This window comes from Cervus canadensis, chromosome 8 (assembly GCF_019320065.1).
Source record: "Cervus canadensis isolate Bull #8, Minnesota chromosome 8, ASM1932006v1, whole genome shotgun sequence".
Taxonomy (NCBI): domain Eukaryota; kingdom Metazoa; phylum Chordata; class Mammalia; order Artiodactyla; family Cervidae; genus Cervus; species Cervus canadensis.
Window position 1 is genome coordinate 44619710 of NC_057393.1, and position 22263 is coordinate 44641972.

General features: G+C 35.0%; 1 protein-coding gene across 1 annotated transcript in view; it reads right to left on the minus strand.

The window, feature by feature from the left end:
- The window catches only part of PCDH15 (protocadherin related 15), a 1286954-nt gene that overhangs the window by 450070 nt on the left and 814621 nt on the right, over nt 1-22263 (minus strand). Inside the window, exon 8 of the mRNA XM_043476181.1 lies at nt 4293-4412. Within this exon, the coding sequence (XP_043332116.1) occupies nt 4293-4412 (120 nt within the window). The remainder of the gene's footprint in view (nt 1-4292; nt 4413-22263) is intronic.

Below are 22263 nucleotides of genomic sequence, written 5' to 3' on the forward strand. Positions count from 1 at the left end.
ATTTATCAATAAACTACCAGAATGATACCTAACATAATTGCATTTTTCCAAGTAAGATAAACTTTCTAAAATTAAAAATTCCATAGAACATTTGAAGACAAATTCTTCTTTTTTTTTCTGAATTTTTCTTTTCACTTTTAAAAATACAATTAGTTCAGTAAGGTATCACTTCACATCACTCAGAATAGTCATCATCAAAAAATCTACAAACAGTAAGTGCTGGAGAGAGTATGGGAAAAAAGGAACCCTCCTACACTGTTGGGAATGTAAATTGGTGCAGGCGCTATGGAGAACAGTATGGAGGCTCCTTAAAAAACTGAGATAAATATGATTCAGCAATCCCACTCCTGGACATATATATGGAGAAAACCATACTTTGAAAAGATACATGCACCCCAATATTCATTGCAGCACTATTTACAACAGCCAGGACATGGAAGCAACCTAAATGTCCATCAGCAGAGGAATGGATAAAGATATGGTACCTATATACAATGGAATATTATTCAGCTATAAAAAGGAACCAAACTGTGTCATTTGCAGAGACATGGATCGACCTATAGACTGTTATATAGTGTGAAGTAAGTCATAAAGAGAAAAACAAATAATGTGTATTAATGCATATATGTGGAATCTATAAAAATGGTATGTGCTGTGCTTAGTCATGTCTGACTCTTTGCAACCCCATGGATTGTAGCTTGCCAGGCTCCTATGTCCATGGAGATTCTCCAGGCAAGAATAATGGAGTGAGTTGCCATGCTCTTCTCCAGGGGATCTTCCAACCCAGGGATCAAACCCAGAGTTCGAACCCAGGTCTCCCACGTTGCAGGCAGATTGTTTACCATCTGAGCCACCATGGAAGCCCAAGAATACTGGAGTGGGTAGTGTATCCCTTCTCCAGAGGATCTTCCCCAGCCAGCTGAGCTACCAGGGAAGCCCAGAAAATGGTATAGATGATCCTATTTACAAAGCAGAAATAGAAATATAGACGGAGAGAACAAACATATGGATACCAAGAGGGGTGGAATGAATTAAGAGATTGGGGTTGATGTAAATACTAAGTATTAAATGCATAACTAATGAGGAACCTACTCTACAGCAAAGTGAACCCCACTTGATGCTCTGTGGTGACCTAATGGGGAAGGAAATCCCAAAGAGAAGGGATGTATGTGTACATACACACTTTGCTATGAAGCACAAACTGACATAGCAGTGTAGAGCAAATATGCAAACAAAAATGCAAAAAAAAAAAATAATACTTTGCATTACAGTAGAGCAGAAGTTACATTTGTAAATTTCTACAAGGATGACTTGGATAATGTAAATGAGTGACACGATAGAGGTAAAGTGGATATACATATATTGTCTGTATGATAGAAGTTTGTTTATGGGAAAACAATTCAGCTCTAGCTGATTGTTGGCCTATTGGAAATCAGGACCAGGGTTGTCATATATATATATATATATATATATATTTTTTTTTTTCTTAAGAGAGAAAAGCAAACTAAATTTGAATGTGAAATTGGGCTTCCCTGGTGGCTCAGATGGTAAAGAATATGCCTGCAATGTAGGAGACTCAGGTTCTATCCCTGCATCGGGACTATCCCCTGGAAAAGGGAATGACAACCCACTCCAATATTCTTGCCTAGAGAATCCCATGGACAGAGGAGCCTGAAGGGCTAGAGTCCACAGGGTCACAAAGAGTCGGACACTGCTGAGCAACTAACACCTTCAATTTTAAATAGACTAATTTTAATTATATAAAATTTATTAAAAAATTATATTGTGTTTGCAGAAGCCAGAAGGGTCCACATTTTGAGGTTACATATTTTCCCAGGTGGAACTAGTGTTAAAGAATCTACCTCCAATGCAGGAGACATAACAGACGTGGGTTTGATCCCTGGGTTGGTAAGATCCCCTGGAGAAGAGCATGGCAACCCACTCCAGCAATCTTGCCAGGAGAATCCCTTGGACAGAGGAGCCTGGTGGGCCACAGTCCATTGACTTGCAGAGTCTGACATGACCAAAGTGACTTAGCATGCACACGTTTGTAATACATACAAGTTTGGTTTGATACTAAAAAATAAGCTGGATAATATAATTATGCTCCTAATTATAAGCAGAATTTCTAGAGATTTAATAATTTAATAATATGAATATCATAAGAGAGTGCTCAAGGGATTTTACACAAGAAGAAACTGGTGTTGATCATTAAGTCTCCATGATGATTAAAGTTGGATTCACTCTGTAAGAATGTGATTTGGTTAATGCTTACTCTTTCAACACACACACTCTCAGTTAAGTACTGTCATGACGTCTCAATCTTTTGCCTCATCAATTAACCATGACCAGAGAATTTCTTTCTTTATTCCATAGTAGTGTTAGCTTGCTAAAGTACATTTTTTTATTTTTTGCAATTTGGAAACTGTATGTGACTTATTCTATCTGTAGGTAGTAAAAGTACATAATATTATATTCCATGCTGAGCACACAAATCCTTGAAAAGAGGAAGCATTCAGAAGGAATTATTGCACAGCTAACAAGGAATTTCAGCCTCACAAAAATTCTAAGAGATATCTTCCAAGTAACACATTTTTTTTTTCTTCACACTATATCAAACCTTGGATAAGTTTCTTTCTTTTATGCAACATAATAAATATTTCCTTAAAATACATGACCTGACCATCCTCTAATTTGTAGGAGTTTCGTTTTTACAAACTGAGGAGTAAAGATTAGAAAATGACCCTCATAAAATATAAGCTAAAAACATGACACATGCATACAATTGATTACTCTAAAAAATCTAAATAGTAAGAAAATAAATGGTTTAGAAATATTCTATATAGTCAGCTCTATGTTTCTGTCTTTTAAAAAAAATGTTTCTCTTGCCCTCTTCTGTTTCTTTTATCTTTTCCACTCTTCTATGCAACACCTTATATCATTACTGTCCTTTTCTGTCACATTCTCATTATCTCTCCATTTCTTGGCTTCATTGTGTCTGCCTATAAACATGTGGAGGCATAGCTTTTAGGGGAAAAACAAAAATAAAATCCCCCTAAATCTTCCCTTGTCCCTGCTATACTCATGGACTTTTTGTGTTTTGCTTTTGATCTCCAATTTTTTTTTTTTTTAATTTTAACACGAGTGCTGCAACTATTTTATTAGAGCAAAACAGAGGAAGAGTGAAGCACACACCACTCAGAAAGCAAGTCCTGACTCTCCAGCTTAGAAAGAGCTGTGTGTTAGACGGCATCACTGATTCAACGGACATGAACCTGGGCAAATTCCAGGAGGTAGGGAGGGACAAGCGGGCCTGGGGTGCTGCACTCCACGAGGTTACAAAGAGATGGACATGGCTTGATGACTGAACAACAGAAGCAACAACCAGGCGAGTCACTTCACCTGTGAACCAGTGTTCTCTCCTATACGATAGAAATACTGTTACTAACTGATTAGTGATGGTAAAATGAGAAACTGCATTCATAATTGATCAATTTGTGAGGCAGATCTTACTGAGAGTTCTTAGTATCTGTGAGCTCAACAGTTTTTTTTTTTGAGCTTTTATAAGAGATATATAATTTAAAAACAAAGTCATGTTAATGTCACCACTTTTTATATTCCCAATATTAAACATAAAGGAGAAACATTCATTAAACATCACTTAAGTGATTGTAAAACCACTTTGAGGAGCTCTTTGTGTTCTGAGAAGCTGCCTTGGGGAAAAGAGGAAGAGAAAGATAGCAGGCAGAACTTTCAGGTCTAGTGTCAAGAAAACAATTCTTTTTTTGTATTATATATCCTATGTCTTAGAAAGAACTTAGCCTAGAGCACAAAATAGAAGCCCCATTGTTTAAAGCAAAAAAAAAAAAAAAAAAGCTATCTTACAGGCTTTGTCCTCTTTTCTGTCTCAGGTTTCACTGGTGGAGAAGGGGTAGAGGTGGTATTAATTTGCAAGTTCCATAAAACATATGCATTACATTGGTAATAACACATGAAGTGATTTATTTAGAATGCTTAGGAGTCAACTAACATAATAGGGATTTAATAAAAATGACTTATTATACCTATGAAGACATTTAAAAACTTTTACTGACAAAACCCATCCAAAACTAGCCTATAAGTATAGCAAAAATATATCGTAAAATGTAATTTGGGATAGTTATTAATAATAGTACAATTACTAACATGGTTCTAGCAACTGAGCAATAGAAAAATATAATAAATATCAGCTTAAATAAATATTAATTTTACTCCTTATAGTGAAGTTACATTGCAAGTAGATATTTACATACTGGATCATCTGGATTATATTGAATAACATATTCTATCTGTCCATTTGGGCCATCATCTATGTCTGTAGCTCCATTGTCTCCTGAAAATCCTGTGAAGATTGTGGTGCCAACTGGAGTGAGCTGGAAAGAATACAAAAGACAAACTGTCAATTCTCATTTGATCAACAGCACACCAGAAATGTTCCAGCACAAAAGACACAATCATTAATCACACAAAGGAAAAAGTAGGCAGCAGCCCACAAACACAGACTCAAAGTGTTTCAAAAGAACGCTTGGAAAGGTTACTCAGGAGTTTCTACAAAGTCTGAAACTTTCCAACATCAGAGTCCTTGCTTTGCATAAAGAAACAGAAGCCCCTGATTCAGTGTGAAGCACATTTGGACCAGTTTACAAAGATTAGAGTCTTAAACTTGTGGAGAAAATGCATCTGTTGTTCCTACTTAAAAACACTTTGATGCATTAGATTATCTATAAGCTAGGATTTAAACTGTATGAAGGAATTATCAACAATCACTTTATTTTAATATTAAAATAAAATCAGAGAGATCAATGAAATCCAGGTTGGGTAATTGCATGCAGGATGCAAATTTGAGGAAGAAAGTTGGAGACTATGGATTCCTTGTCTGTCAGAGCAGAGAGAAAGCTGGGCTTTTCTTTAGTGATTGTAGTGCTGGTTGAGTAGAAAGCCATTGTCTGATAGAATTGGAGAGACAGTAATATCTTTTCATCTTGAATTAATACAACAATAAAACATAATGTGTCATATAAAACCATGATTTCACAGTTGGCATGAGTATCTAGCTTTATTTCTTATTAATCTCCATCAGAGAATCACCGTTGTTTTCTCTTACTTGTAAGCCTTTTCACAGTGTATTCCTACATCCAGAGTCTCCAGTTCTCAAGTTTTAGGTGGAATCCTTCTCATTAGTTATATTTCAGCTTAATTAGGTATCATCTTCTTCTAAAACATTCCTGACATAGCATTTCCCTACTCCGTGTCAGTACATGGCAACTTTTTCATTACCCTTACATTTTACACTTTATCTTCTTAATTATTGCAGTGTCAGTGAATAAATGAACTTAGTCAATAAACACAAGACCTGTGCCTCTACAGAAAATAGACTTTTACATTTTGTTCTGAGATATGTTTTGTTAGCTTTTAAATAGGATTCTTTCATGGAGAAATAGCTTCATAGAGGGAGAGGAAAGAAGCGTCATCTCATTTACTTCCGTTTTCAGGAGGTACAGACCTAGATATCTGTAGGGATCTATCAGGCAATGTCAAGGAGTGAAGCACATCTCATGGGAATGTGGTGACTAAAGAACACATCCTTCTCTAAATGGGTATCTGCTACTCGGCTTCAGGAAATTCTCATAATGGAATATGGAGCCAATGCTATTGGGTTGGTCAAAAAGTTCATTCAGAATTTTCCAATGATGTTGTGGATGTTGTGGAAAAGATGTTGTAGAAAAACCCTAATGAACTTTATGGCCAACCCAATACTATATCTTTTAATATTCCAATTTTATAAGAAATCTCTTGGTTCTAGAGTTGACAATAACTTGTAAAGAATTATATTATGAAATTAACGCCCCCCACATCCCCAGTACATCCAGTGGCACAGTAACCACAGTAGTTTGCAATCTCTGATTTAGAAAAATGATACAATTGCAATTAAAAGTGATTTTAAAACTCTGCTTTGGGGAGCCCATGGTTTGGGGAACTGTAAGTACGAAGTAGTGTATTTACAAAGTCAGTCCTCCTGGCAAGTAGCTTTTAAAGGTAAACTTTGACTTTCTGCAGCTCAAGGAGAACTGAGGATAAAGTGAGAGGAGACAGTTTTATCCACATATATGAACATGGACACACCATTGGAAATAGTTAACTAAAAGGCTTCCAAGCCAACATCTTAATATTTTTAATGTAGTCCCTGTCCCCAAATATGTCACTCTTTTGTAAAAATTCACCCATTCTAATGTAGTTGTGCCTTGATTTCTCTTAAAAAATTCACCCACTCTTAATATATTTAATTATGAAAATTTAAAATTGAATGGCAAAAATTTTCTTCTTGATATCTAATAAAGCAGAATATTTAAAGATCTTTGTTGCCAAAGTAGATAACTGTGCCACAGAGTTGAATTAAAAAATTAACCCCCCCTCCAAAAAAAAACACACAAAAAAGGAAAAAGCCAGAAAACTTGAACAGTAAGTGTCTGAAATTTTTGAAAATAGACTTCTGACCCAACTTTGGAAATGTGATATTTAGTTGTTGACTGCAAATGACTCAAGTAGTATGTCAAATTATTAGTTCAACATTTGCATAGACTAGTGAATTTTACTTCCTGCCATAGTTGCACATTTAGACCAAACATATTAGCATAGATTGTACATTTTCATTACTGGAATAAGTTAACATTCACACACAGACATACACATGTAAAATGTAATGTTAAAATGTATCAGTAATTGAGCTACACATATTTATTCATGATCTACCACTCAGATATGGACCTGTTCAGATATAAGCTAGGGTTTGGAATGTTTAAAGCTAATATAAGAGAAACAGCTAGGAAAAAAAGAGGATAAACATTTTGTTTTAATATGGAAGGTCTGGCAAGAGTCAAAGGGCTCCAATGAAATGGCCTATACTAGATGCAAACAAACAAAAGAGAGTTAAAACATGCAATATGGAGAGAGAGAGATATATATATACATAAAATGAGTAAGTATATTATAGAATACAGTAATATATATATATCCCAACAAAAATATGTACATATCTATGTACATACATATATTAACATTATATAAATACACACATATTTCTAAATATTATGTGGGGAGTGAAAATCTTCACATGATAGGTTGTTTGTTAAAATGTATTTCCCTATACATCATTAAACAGAATTTTCAGGGCACATATGCCATACAGATGGTCGTATTCCATGTCCTTTAACACTTCAACAGTTCTCAGAAATATAAATTTGGTTTTCTGACGGGCATTCTATGTGTGAGATGATTATCACCTTGGGCAGCTGCCTGAGGGTGTTACTTGTTTATTTAGTTTGTGTCTTTTTCCACAAATGATTTTATACAACTATTAGGAAAATACAGAAAATGCACAAATGCACATGTAATAATTAAAGAAAATAAAGCAAGAAAATTCAATATTTCATGAAGATGTAACAGAAATGAATGTAAAATGTGAGTAGTTAACTGTTCAATTATCTTGTGAGCCATTGCTCCTTGAACCAACCTAAAAATCAGGAACAATGCTTGAAAAAGAAAATTTTTCTTACTCTTCTCTCTTGCAATATTCCTCACTGAAGCATTGTATCCATGTTTTATATAAATATAATTGATTCTCATCACCCATGGTAGTTCTATACCACAAAGCCACCATGAACACTGAATTAACAAATACTTAACCATTGCTTCTAGGGGGATTACAGGGTTATTACATTGCTGAGGGGAATACAGGATTAAGTTTTTGCAAGCCTCTAGTTACAACATTTTTCAACAAATCAATACATAACCTTGTTTTATGTGTGTTTCTATTTAAAAACACTTTATTTAATATGTTTGGTCTGTTCTAGAAAGATGCTCTGTATTGCACTTTCCATTTTATTCACTGAATTACTCAGCTCCAGAATTTATTTGGTTCTTATGATTTCCATCTCTGCTAAATGTTTCATTTTATTCATATCTTGTTTTTTCTGATTTCACTGAATTGTGTTTCTGTGTTTTCTTGTAGTTCATTTAGTTTTTTCAAAACCATTATTTTGAATTCTTTATCAGGTAAATTACCAAATTCCATACTTTGGTGTTTGATTACTGTAGGATAATTGTTCTTTTGGGGATGACACGTTCTTTGATTGTTCATGTTCCTTGGAGTTTTGCATTGGCTGCTTTTGCATTTAATGTAGCAGGGCATGCATGTGTGCTAAATCACTTCAGTCACATCTCTGATTCTTTGTAACCCTATGGACTATAGCCCGCCAGGCTCCACTGTCTACAGGATTCCCCGGGCGAGAATACTGGAGTGGGTTGCCCTGCCCTACTCCAGGGGATCTTCCCAACCCAGGGATTGAACCCACATCGCTTGTATGAATATACTTGCCCCACACAGGCTCTCCACACAGGCTCTTCTGTCCAGGGGGTTCTCCAGGCAAGAATACTGGAGTGGGTTGCCATTTCCCTCTCCAGGGAATCTTCCCAACCCAGGGATCAAACCCGGGCCTCCTGCATTGCAGACAGATTCTTTACTGACTGAGCTATGACGGAAGGCCCTGGTCTGGCTGAATTCTTAAGGCTGTCTTATTTTTTTTTTTTTTTTCTGGTTTTAAGAACACACTGGGTAGGCTTCTGGAAACTTTTGTTTGTTTTCCAAAAGGTGGCACTGTAGTTAAACTTGTGGTTTCTCCTTTGCCCACAGTCCCTGGTCTGATTTTCTGAGAACATTCACTATTTATCCAAGTTCATTCTCAGCATCTCACTTGAGAATGTCCATAGAGTAGGGAATTTTACAGGTTTAGCATTTGCAGTGTTGGGGATGACCACAGGCCAAATGAAGAGATCCTTGTATGAGGCTATCCAAGTAGCCTGTAGGCTGACTTCTAACTGAAGTTCTGAGCAAAGTCAGGAGGAACCTCAGTCTTTTAATACCTTTTGATATTCTTATCTGTCTCCTTCCCAATCTCCTCCCTCCCCAGAGTCAGGGAGGTCCTCCTCAATAATCGGGCTGCCACTGTGTCTGACCCAGCTAGGGTTGTCAGGCAGTCACCAACTGTTCTCCTTCCCTTTCTTATACAAGGAGAGCTTCCACCAGGCGAGTTTAGCCTCACACCGTGTTACCTTAGAGGGAGGGGTAACACTGGAAAGGCACTTCTCCCCTTTCTAATTCAATCAAACATTATTATTTGCTCCAAGACAGGGCTGGAATGTCTCCTTGGGAGGACTGGACTTTCAAAAAATCTCTCTCATCCACGGGTATCTGCTTAAATCAGCATTACCCAGGTTTCCCCAGGCTATGGCCCTGAGAAGTTAGGGTCAGTTCCTTGCTCAGCAGGCCCAGTGGGTTCTGCTAACTTGAATTCCACACCAAGGTCTGTATACCTATTACCTAACACACAGGCTTCTACTTCCAGGTCTCTTTGCGTACGGTGTTGGATCCCACAACTAATATAAAGGTATTTTTGTTCATAATTGGCTGCTAGGTTTTATTTGTTCAAAGTGAGGACTTAAAGAAGGGACATCTTACAACATCATAATTTGTTGATATCACTATAGGCCAAATTTATACTTAGTGAAGAAATATCTTGCTCATTTTGAAGTACATATTGAGAAGGATGAATCTTGGAAAGCACTTCACAAATCATAATATTGTGCTAAATATACATAATTAGTGATAGAATAATGGCACTGGCACCAATGCCCTTGTACTGATGGGTAACAATAATCTCCTGATATTTTTGTTGTTTTTGTAGTCGCTAAGTTGTATCTGACTCTTTTGCGACCCCCATAGACTGTAACCTGCCAAGCTCCTCTGTCCATAGAATTCTCCAGGTGAGAATACTGGAGTGGGTTGCCATTTCCTTCTCCAGGGGATCTTCCCAACCCAGGGATTGAACCTGTGTCTCCTGAATTAGCAGGTGGATTCTTTACTACTGAGCCACCAGGGAAGCCGCCTGACATTAATACCTGCTGAATATTTCTTGAAGTCTCATGTAATATATTTACATGAAAATAGACAATTTAGTAGAAACAAAGTGTTAAAATAAGCAATTGCTGAATATTGAATATCTAAAAATTTTTATACATATTTTAAAATAATACCTTATGATAGACTTTAATGGCTTTAACGATTAAAGAGAAAATGTATAAGGATACAGAAGAATATAGTATTTTTTATAATAAGCACAACTAAAATAATACCACTTGAACTGGGAAATAATTCACACAAATGATGATATTATCAAGTTGGAAACATTCTCAAAAAAACTCATCCCAAAGGAATGATTTAAAATGCAATTGTAAGATATTACTTTCTTACACTTCATCAGGAATCCACGTGTTTAGTTTCCCACCTCCACTCTCTAAAGAAAGGATGGAATATCAGAAGGGTCATGTAAATTAGATTAGCTGAACTAGAATTCTCTAGACAATGATTGACATGTAATAATGATTTAATGACAGAACACTAACAATGGTAGTAGGTGCTATATTTCAACTCAAAGACAGTCTCAAAACAAACATTTTTAGTGGAGCAAGATTATGCATTAGTTTGCATTGGACTAACGCACATTTATTTTTCAGTTACAAATATTGTAATCTGATTTACTATGTACTAGACATCCAATTCAGTTCAGTTCAGTCACTCAGTCACATCCGACTCTTTGCAACCCCATGGACTGCAGCATGCCAGGCCTCCCTGTCCATCACCAACTCCTGGAGTTTACTCAAACTCATGTCCCTTGAGTCAGTTATGCCATCCAACCATCTCATCCTCTGTCGTTCTCTTCTCTTCGTTCTCTTCTCTTCCTGCCTTCAATCTTTCCCAGCATAAGGGTCTTTTCAAATGAGTCAGTTATTCACATAAGGGGTCCAAAGTATTGGCGTTTCAGCTTCAGCATCAGTCCTTCCAATGAATATTCAGGACTGATTTGCTTTAGAATGGACAGGATGGATCTCCTTTCTGTCCAAGGGACTCTGAAGAGTCTTCCCCAACACCAGAGTTCAAAGGCATCAATTCTTTGGCGCTCAGCTTTCTTTATAGTCCAGTTCTAACATCCATACATGGCTACTGGAAACACCATAGCTTTGACTAGTCAGACCTTTGTTAGCAAAGTAATGTCTCTGTTTTTTAATATGTTGTCTAGGTTGATCATAGCTTTTCTTCCAAGAAGGAAGCATCTTTCAATTTCATGGCTGCAGTCACCATCTGCAGTGATTTTGGAGCCCCCCAAAATAAAGTCTGTCACCGTTTTCATTGTTTCCCCATCTATTTGCCATAAAGTGATGGGACCAGATGCCATGATCTTAGCTTTCTGTGTGTTGAGTTTTAAGCCAACATTTTCACTCTCCTCTTTCACTTTCATCAAGAGGCACTTTAGTTCTTCTTTGCTTTCTGTCATAAGGGTGGTATCATCTGCCTATCTAGATTATTGATATTTCTCCCAGCAATCTTGATTCCAACTTGTGCTTCATCCAGTCCAGCATTTCTCACCATGTACTCTGCATATAAGTTAAATAAGCAGGGTGACAATATACAGTCTTGATGTACTCCTTCCTGATTTGGAACCAATCTGTTGGTCCATGTCCAGTTCTAACTGTTGCTTCCTGACCTGCATACAGATTTCTCAGGAGGCAGGTCACATTGTCTGGTATTTTCATCTCTTTAAGAATTTTCCACAGCTTGTTGTGAACTAGACTTCACACCAAATTTCTCTTAAGAACAAATGCCCAACAGAAAGTGACATCCTGTACAAATTTCACTACTAGTGAAACTGGAGCCTCCACTATCATATTTAATTAACAATAAGATATCAATTCCATAACTTTCTCTTACATTTTTGTAGCATAAAATCAGCAGTCACAGGGAGGTTGCATTCATACGTCAACTTGACTGAGCCATGAAGTACCTAGATATTTGGTTAAACATTATTCGAGTTGAGTCTGTGAGGGTGTTTCTGAATGAGATTAACATGTGAATTGGTGGACCTAATAAAACAGATTGCTCTACCCCCTAAACGTGGGTGAAAGTGAAAGTCACTCAGTCCTGTCTGACACTTTGCAACCCCATGGCCTATACAGTTCATGGAATTCTCTAGGTCAGAATATTTGTGTTGATAGCCTTTCGCTTCTCCAGGGGATCTTCCCAACCCAAGGATCGAACCCAGGTCTCCCACATTGCAGGTGGATTCTTTACCAGCTGAGCCACCAGCGAGCTCCCTAAACATGGGTGGGCCTCATCTAATCCACTGAAGACCCAAATAGGACAAAAAGCTAAGTAAGGAAGAATTCACTGTCTGTGCCCGACTGTCTTCAAGTTAGGACATCTGTCTTCTCTTTCCCCTAGACTTGGATTCAAATTGGAATTTACACAATCAATTCTCTTGGTTCTCAGACTTTGGTCTTTGGCTAGAATTACATCAGCTGCGTTTCTAGCTTGACAACTCAAATCTTAGAACGTCTTAGCCTCCATAATCTTGTGAGCCAATTCCTTATAATAAATCTCCCTTGCTCAGACTATTTACCTATCTATCATGTATCCCTCAGTTCTGTTTGACTAATATGTCCCTGGTGCAGTTTCTCAGTAGTGAAAAAGTAAAGCTGAGTATTTGATTTTGCAGACATAAAAATTGGTCTCACATGTTCTAACTCACAAGGTCTGTATAGCTACTATGTGAACTCTAAGGAACAATTGCTGATTTAACTGCAACAGAGGCCATGCAATCTTTTGGTATTTTGATTATACTCTATGATCCTTTGAGGGTTTTCCCAGCTGGTGCAGTGGCAAATAATCTGCCTGCCAATGCAGGAGACACAAGAGACTTGGGTTCAATCCTTGGGTCAGGAAGATCCTCTGGAGGAGGAAATAGCAACCCACTTCAGTATTCTTGCCGAAAAACACCATGGATAGAGAAGCCTGGTGGGCTACAGTTCATGGGGTCACAGAGTCAGACATGACTGAGCGACTAAGCATACACACACATGATCCTTTGAAGATTGTCTACAGGGCTTCCATAGTCATCTATGTAAAATATCATAAACTTCTAATATTGTAGTTCTAGAAAACAGACCCAGTTTAAATGATTAATTACTGTCTTCTTCTCTCTTTACTTATTTTCAGGGTCTTTTCGATTGCACTGTATAGTCCGAAGATCATTTGCCATAAAAATAATTTTTCCAACCTGCAAGCCATTCATGCTTTAGCTATAATTCAGCCTTTAACCTCCTCCTCTGATAAAGTAATTTTATAAATCTCTCTTGCAAATCATCCCTACCTTACAATATATGCCTCAGAAATAATGACATGTTTAAAAACCAGTGCGGTCTCCACAAACGAAATGGAATTATATATTTGTAAGGAGGTGGGCATTAGTGAGAACTTCAACTTTTTCTCACTATAATAACATTACACTATCTCCGAATCTGTGATTATCTATTGAAGCTTATTATGTGCCAAAACACTGTTTCTATGACCATTACATTGGTTTTATATTAACTCATTGATATAACATTTGTTTTGCTAAAACATTCATTCAAATCAAATGTTTATTTGAAGTTTATCTTAAAACTTTTAGAAATGTTATCAAATGGTACACATTTTGAATTCACATTCAGCAGATGCTATCTTGCTGTGATTTATTGAATCAAAAAGAAAAATATAAGAAAGGAATTACATATGTTCTTCAAGTTCCCTTTAACATAATATAGCTTTCACACCTGTGCATAAAATCTTTACTCCATTCTTTATCATGAAAGCCAGATAATTAATATTGAAAATAATTTCCTCTCAATAGATTATTAAAATCTAGTTCATGTAGACAAGTATTTTCAAAACAAGAGAAAGGATTATTATTAGAGAAGTAATAACTAGCCTAGTCATTTTTCTAAAAACTGAAGAGCAATCACACAAACTGAATTAAGCTTAAATCGAATATATATGTGTGCATATGTATTGACAGATATATATACAGAGACTATATATATATATACACATATATACATATGTATATGAAAGATTTTATTGAAAGTTTTTGAATAGTAGCATACTTGAATATTTTAAAACAGGTGGAAGATTGATTTCCATTTATATGCTTAAATTAAAAAATGTATTTTTATGTGCTTCTTTTCTTTCCCTTAATATCATTTTTTTCCTCTCTTACCTATCTCCTGTTTCCCAAAATATACTTAATTCCTTGGAGGAGGAAAATAGACAAGAAAAAGGAATGAGGGCTTAGTCTTATTTCTTTCTTCAGAAGCTTTTGTGTACTGTAGATTAAATGTTAGCATTCTCTATCCAAAGAAACTCTGTGAATGGAAATGGCTGTATAAGTCCAGTGATTTTTTTTCCTCGAGTAAATGCATCAGGTTTTCAATACCATGGACCATATTCTTTTTCTTTCTTTCTTTTTTAAAATAATTAATTTATTTGGCTATGCTTGGTCGTAGTTGTGGCACTTAGAATCTTCAATCTTCGTTGTGGCAAGTTAATACTTAGTTACAACAGGTGGTATCTAATTCCCTGTCCAGGGATTGAACCCAAATGCCCTGCATTGGGACCACAGACTCTTAACCACTGGACCACCAGGGGAGTCCCATCATAGACCGTATTTCTTAAAAAAAAAAAAAAAAGACTTAATTTACCTGTATAAAAGAAATCACCTTATTATACTGGAAATTTTTTAAAAATTAAAAATAAATGACCAAACCAAACAAAAACAAACACATAGATATAGAGAATAGAGTCATGATAACTAAAGGAAAAAGGGGATAGAGAGAAAAAAATTGGTAAAGGAGGTCAGTAGTATGGTGATTGTTTTCCACTAAACTTTAGATGGTGAGCACACTATAGTGTATACAAAAATCAAAATATCATACACATGGAATATATAATGTTATAAACCAAAAAAATAGATTGTAAACTACTAATATACTCAACTCCTTGAGGGCAAGGACAATGTCTTCATAGAATATGAATTTCATAAATGTTTATAATTAATGCACTATGGAAAAGAGAAAGACATTATCTGGATAATTGATGGAACTGGAATGGTGACTATGGATTAGAAATAGTAATGTATCAGTGTTCATTTTCTGATTTTTGATGGCTGTATTGTTATGTGGAGAATATTCTTATCTATCAGAAATGAACATTAAAGTATTGATATTTGGGGATAAGCAGGACTCTTTTCAGTAACACCACAAATGGTTTAGAGAAAAAGCTTGTATAATTTTTATATTTTTGTATTTGAAATTATTTATGTGTCAAAATAAACCTTCCCCGGTTAAAAAAAAATACATAAGAAACTGTAAAGAAAACATAGAAAATGTGCAGAAAATATTCTTAACTATATATGGAATCTCTCTTGTTATGCTTCATCATGAAGACCATCTGTGCCTTTAGATCTACCAAAATGATTCTGAGAAGAACAGATGTTCAAAAATGCATATATTAAATGGAAAGAGATGATATAGTCACAATGAAATTTTAAAAAAATAGCACAGAGTTAAAAATTTAATCAGGAAAGCAAAAACTAAAATTGAATAGATTCAGATATTTCACCATTGCGAGAAAAAATTCTCAACATGTTGTTTAGTCACTCAGTCATGTTCGACTCTTTTAGGACCCCACGGACTGTAGCCCGTCAGGCTCCTGTGTCCATGGAATTTCCGAGACAAGAATGTCTCATTATTTATTTTGCATTTGGTTTTTTAAGATCAGCTTCATTTTAAAAAATAGTTATAAATTATAACTATTTCTAAAAAAGCATATATTCAGGGCAGAGCTGACCTGCAATTAAAGATGGCCATAACCTGTACTACATATTTTAAAAGCATTATCTCTTAAAATCCTCAACACAACTTTGTAACATTATTATTTTCTCCTATATTTATTTTATAGTTAATAATAGGCTAAGAGAACTGCTATCTCCTATCTTATTTCTAATAGCTGGTATGTAAAGACTACGACACAGATTACTTGGCTTCAAAGTGTTAATTCACAAGCACTGTGACATACATTGTTTCAGAAATTTCATAATTTGCTATTAAGAAACTTTTGAGAAAAAAAGGAAATGAGGAAGGAAAGTAAAAGTCATTCAGTCATGTCTGTGCCTTTACGACCCCATGGTCTATACAGTATTTTCCAGGCCAGAGTACTGGAGTGGGTAGCCTTCCCCTTCTCCAGGGGATCTTCCCAACCAAGGGATCCAACCCAAGTCTCTCGCATTGCAGGTGGATTCTTTACCAGCTAAGCCACAAGGGAAGCCCAGCAACACTGGAGTGGGTAGCCTATCCCTTCTCCAATGGATCTTCTGGACCCAGGAATCAAACCAGGGTCTCCTGCATTGCACATGGATTCTTTACCAAATGAGATATGAGGGAAGCCCAATGAAAGAGGAACTAAATATAATTTGGCACACAACAGAACCAAGATATACACTAAACTGAAATGCAATTTGGATGATGCATTCCATCAAATATAGTTTATGTTTAGCCCAAAGGAAAAATAATTTTGAGATATTTTACATAAAGACAAAAAATTCAATTTAGTTCATGCCTGCATTTTAGAAAATTTGTTCTCAGCAAGCAAGCAAATTATTTGATAAATTCCTAAATTCCCCATCTCAGCATGCTAATGTTTTCATTAGTAATCAAATATGTATTACTAGTGTATTCCATAAAGTCTAAAAAAGCACATCAGTACATGCTCAAGGGGCAAAGAGAAGAAGGAAGAAAATATATCCAATCATTGAAACTTGTATTTTCATCAATGGTTTTTTAACAAATCAGTGTTTTATAAATCACTAATAAAAATGCTGAGTCCAGGTTTGATGAGGAACAGGATATTTACAAGTTTTAAGCTTTTAATTACTTGTTAACTATTAAGTACAAAGAAAGAATAAATATAGAAGAAAAACCTTCTATGATAAAATGATAAAAGCTACCATTACCAGTAATGGGACACATTGATATTGTTAAGTCTCTTTTGTTACGTGCTCTGAAGAAAACATTATCACTTTTGTGGTATTCCTGAATAAAATCTATGATCATGAGGAAATACCAGCTAATTCTAAATTTAAAAATATTCTGTAAACTATCACACTGCTGGAAATTATTAAGGTCATTAAAGTTAAGGAAATATCAAGGAACTAAGATTGAGACTAAAAAAGACACAGCAAATGAATGTAATGTGTGACCTTAGGTTGAATCTTTGGACTATAAAGGAGTTTATTGGGAGAAAAAAAACAGCAAAATTTGTGGTCTGAAGATTACAGATTAATACTGCATGAATGTAATTTCCTGAGTTCGATGGTTATATTATATAGAAGAGTGTCTTTGTTTTTCAGAAATACACAATGAAATGTTACATGCTTAAGAGGTTTCTTATGTACAACTTGCTCTTCATTGATATAGAAAAAAATAGCTATATGTGATATATATATATATATATATATATATATAACTATATGGTACATATACACATAAGTAATATAATGCATGCCATTTATATTTATGTGTATATACATCTATGTGTGTATGCATGTATATGCACATCTCTATTTATCTGTTTATTTATCTATTAGAAAGAGACATTATCTGGCCAGTACTCTTCAAGACTTTCAAGGTATTAAAAACAAAGACAGTAAAAAACAGATATAGTGCAGATGAGACTAAAGATTCATGATGATTGAAAGTAATATGGTATCATAGATGGGGTCCTGGGACAAGAAAAAACACATTAGGTAAAATTAAGGAAACCTAGATAAAATATGGATTTGAGTTAACAGTAATGTTTCACTGTTGGTTCACTAGTTGTTAAAATATGTACCATATCAATGAAACACATTAAGAATAGAGGAAAATGGATGTGGGTTATATGGAACTTCACTACTTCTATTAAAATGTTACTTAGGTCTAAATATTTTTTATGTTGCTTACGTAAATGGTAGAAAATATTAACATAAACAGACCATTTCCATAATCATTTTCATTATAACTAAGTCCAAGACTTAAACATATCATTTATTATAAAAATATTTTAAAGATAAAATTTTATATTACATGTAGTTCTTATAAATATATAACATACATTTGAACCAACGGTTAGCCAAAATATAAGATAGAAAAAGAGTGAGAAAAGAGAGGAAGAACAAAATAGAGAGAGAGGTTCCCACTCTTTTCTATGATTTAATTTGGCTGAAGTTCAGCCTTTAGTTTCTGCTGATGGGTTTGATCACTAAAATATTTTTAACCATACACATAAACCTTAAGGGAAAAAAATCATTTCAGAGTCCATTTTTCAAAAAAAATTAGTGAGTTCATTAACCTAATGGGTATTGTTGAAAGGCACAATCATGCTGTGTTAGAAAGAGATATGACAGCATTTAAAGTAAAATTTCTACCAGTTACCACGAAATACTCTTCACATGATATGTCTACTAATCTAGAAGTAGTTGGTATGTGCTCATCACTACATTACTTTTTGTAATTCATCATGAATGTATAAGTGTTCTATACAAAAGCTATAGTTCAAATCTGATACCACAGTTCAAATCTGATACCACATCACGATCCTATAATCCATTTTATATTCTATAGTTACTATGTTACAAATAAGATACTTTACAGTGCCCATCATGGTGTATTAAAGAGGGTTTCAAGATTATTAATCTCACAAAGTTTGGAGAAAATATAAGAGAAAATCTTTGGTGATGTGAAGTTGAAAAAATATACCTTGAGGAAAGTGCCCATCAGTGAACAGAATGAAGTTTAGAACTATGTTTGTTAGTCTCAATGTTACATGGGATTCAGTCCTATTCATAATTTTTTATTTTTCTGCTACACTATTTTTTCCTTAGTTCAAAAAATATTGAGTACTAGCAATATAATTAGAATGAATATGAGATGTATAATTATTATCCCAAACAGATGGTAAAAACAAAAATAAAATTTTACAAAATATTCCAACTAAAAAACATCACATAATGAAAATATTCAAGTTTATTCTACTTTGAGAATTAAATTGTGGGAAGCGTGAATGGATAAAAGCAGAGATTGCTGGATTTAATTAGAAAGTTCACTGCCATTGCCATTGCCATTCTTACCATTCAGTGAGTACCTAGAACATACCTAGAACCATTGGTTTCACTTTACATCTCTCTATCCTTCATCTTCAATAAGTGAATCAATAAATGAAATTAACACTATGTTTTTCCATTGAGGAAACTAAGTGTATTAGAAATTAATCAATTTTCTGTGATTGTGCAGAGAGGAAGCGGTCACACTATATCAGAGCCTAGGATATAGTGAATCCAAAGGCTTTGTGCCTTTGGAACTCTACCTAGGACTTCCCTGATGATCCAGGATTTAATAATCTGCCTGACAGTGTGGGGGACACAGGTTCAATCCTCATCTGGGAAGATTCCACATACTGCAGGTCAACTAGCCCCTGTGCCACAACTATGAGCCTGCATGCCTTGGAACCCATGCTCTGAAACAAGAAAAGCAACTTCAGTGAGGTGTAAACACCACAACTAGAGAATAGCCCTAGCTTGTGGCAACTAGACAAAGCCTGTGCACAGTGGTGAAGATCCAGTGTAGCCAAAAATAAAAATAATAAATTAGTAATAATACTATTCAGATTAATGGTTCTATTTATCCTTTATTTTTTATGTCTCCGAGCACTATCATTCTTTTGCTTGATGCATTTGTACAATATAGTGATCAAACACTCAGTTTTAGAGCAAAGCTGCCTGTGTTTCTCACTTAGATCTGCCACTTATTAGCAGTGAAATCTTAGGCAAATTAATAAATGCTTCTCTGTCCCAGTATTTTCTCATCTTATTGTGTAAAATGAAAAAAATATACAAATAATTTGAGTGTGTGTGTAGGTTTAAGTAAGTTTTAAACAAGATGTTTCATGGAAAAACAGCACTCATAAATGATAATTGTTAGAATGAATCTATCTTTATCATTGTAATCTGACCTAATTCCAGTCAATATCAGGAGATATGATGCCACTAAATTAGCAAGAAGGTCTATGCAGAAACCTGTGAACCAATTTTAGATAAGAACACATTTTAATGTGTCAAATTACTTACTAATGAGTATAGCTAAAATTAAAAGAAGAAAAATAAATACTAAAATTACTCAAAACTTAAAGCTTATAGACATTTAAACTGTTAACCAGGACATACTTTGTGATATAATTGTAATGTCAATAGTTATGAAACAACTTGATTGTTCCTGAAAACCAAGATTATTTCCACTGCTAACCTTTACTTTCCTAAATTATAAGTGGCATTTTATATTTAGATTTATGAAGTATCCTTTAAAGTTTCCTGTTGTTAAGAACTTAGAGACCTTGACCAAACACAATTTATTAAATTGTGATTCTCTTAGTACCCTTTACATTTGAACTTCATAACTCTAGGCATGTAGGAAAACCTTGTTGAGGAAAATAAAGACATTTGGTTAAAGGGGAGTCATATTAATATTATTTAATATAACTTTAGCTTTGCTGGGACACGAAAGTGAAAGCAAAAGTGAAGTCGCTCAGTCGTGTCTGACTCTTTGCAATCCCATGGACTGTAGCCTACCAGGCTCCTCCGTCCATGGGATTTTCTAGGCAAGAATACTGGAGTGGGTTGCCATTTCCTTCTCCAAGAGATCTTCCCAGCCCAGGGATTGAACCCTGGTCTCCCCCATTGTAGGCAGACACTTTACCGTCTGAGCCACCAGGGAAGTCTGCTGGGACATGAAAACTAAGGTAAATGTTAAGTGGTGTAATAGACATATACGAATTAAAACATAATTTCTCCCTAGAGTTATGAAAAAAAGGGGCTATAATTCACATAACTATATAACTTCCCCCTAGGGCTATGTAAAATATATTGCAATTCACATAGCTCATATTTACCAAGTTAAAAAAAAAAAAAATCTGGGCTTCTTTTTCTGTCATCACTGTTTTGTCAGCCTATATAATTTATCACAATAATCTGGAAAACTTTTACTCCTTTCTTAAAACACTTTATCATGTATAAGCTTCTTCTCAAATTTAACTCAGAACAAACACACACACACACACACATACACACACGCGCACACACACACATATATGAGTGTCCCCGGTGACTCACTCAGTAAAGAATCCACCCCACAATGCAGGAGATGCAGGTTTGATCCCTGATCAAGAAGTTCCCCTGGAGAAGGAAATGGCAACCCATTCTAGTATTCTTGCCTGGAAAATGCCATGGACAGAGGAGCCTGGCAGGCTACAGTCTGTGGGGTTACAAAGAGTCAGACACAGCTTAGAGACTAAACCACCACCACCAAACATATATCTGCACACTTTAAATCTTTATATCACTTATTTAAGCCTGATATTATACACACACATAAACACACATAAATATAATATCAGGTTTAAATAAGTGAAATAAAGATAACTCTTTTCAGACTGTAATTTAAAATTAGTTATAAAATATACAAGTAACACCCTGGAGAAGGAAATGGCAACCCACTCCAGTATTGGGCTATAGTCCACGGGGTCACAAAGTGTCAGACATGACTTGGCGACTAAACAACAACATACAAGTAACACGTTGTACACTAAAATCTGTGGACTTTTTTTTTCTTTTCTACTTTAAGATTTATTACATGTATTCATTAAACCCCATGAGGTAGGTGTCCTAATACTTTCTAGTTTTCACATGAGGAAACTGAAACACAAAGAAATTTTTATTTTTACAAGATCAATGCAATTAAAAATGGTAAGCCAGCTCTAACATAGTTGGACATTTGAGTTGTCTCCAGGTTTTGACTATTATGGAAATATTGTCAGTGAATATTCTTGTACATGTTACTTGGTGAACATACATAACACAAGGGCAGAATTGTTGAGTCAAAAGGTATCTTTTTGTTTATCTTTTGTAGAAACTACAAACAAATTTCCAAAGTAATTGTCCCAATTTACTCCTCTACCAACAATGTATAGAGGTTGTGTTTACTCTGTGCTTTATCAAGATGTGGAATTGTACTTCCTTTCAATTAAAAGTTTAATTTAATTTAGAGTAAACTGAAATAATTGAAACCTTCATATTGAAGGCGCTAAGATCAGGGAATGACTTGTTACAATTTGCTTCTTGTCTGCTACAATTTGCTTCTTGTTTGTTACTGTTTTATTAAAAAAAAATTAATATTGACTGTCTTCAAATTTGCTAAGCTCATTTATTAATTATA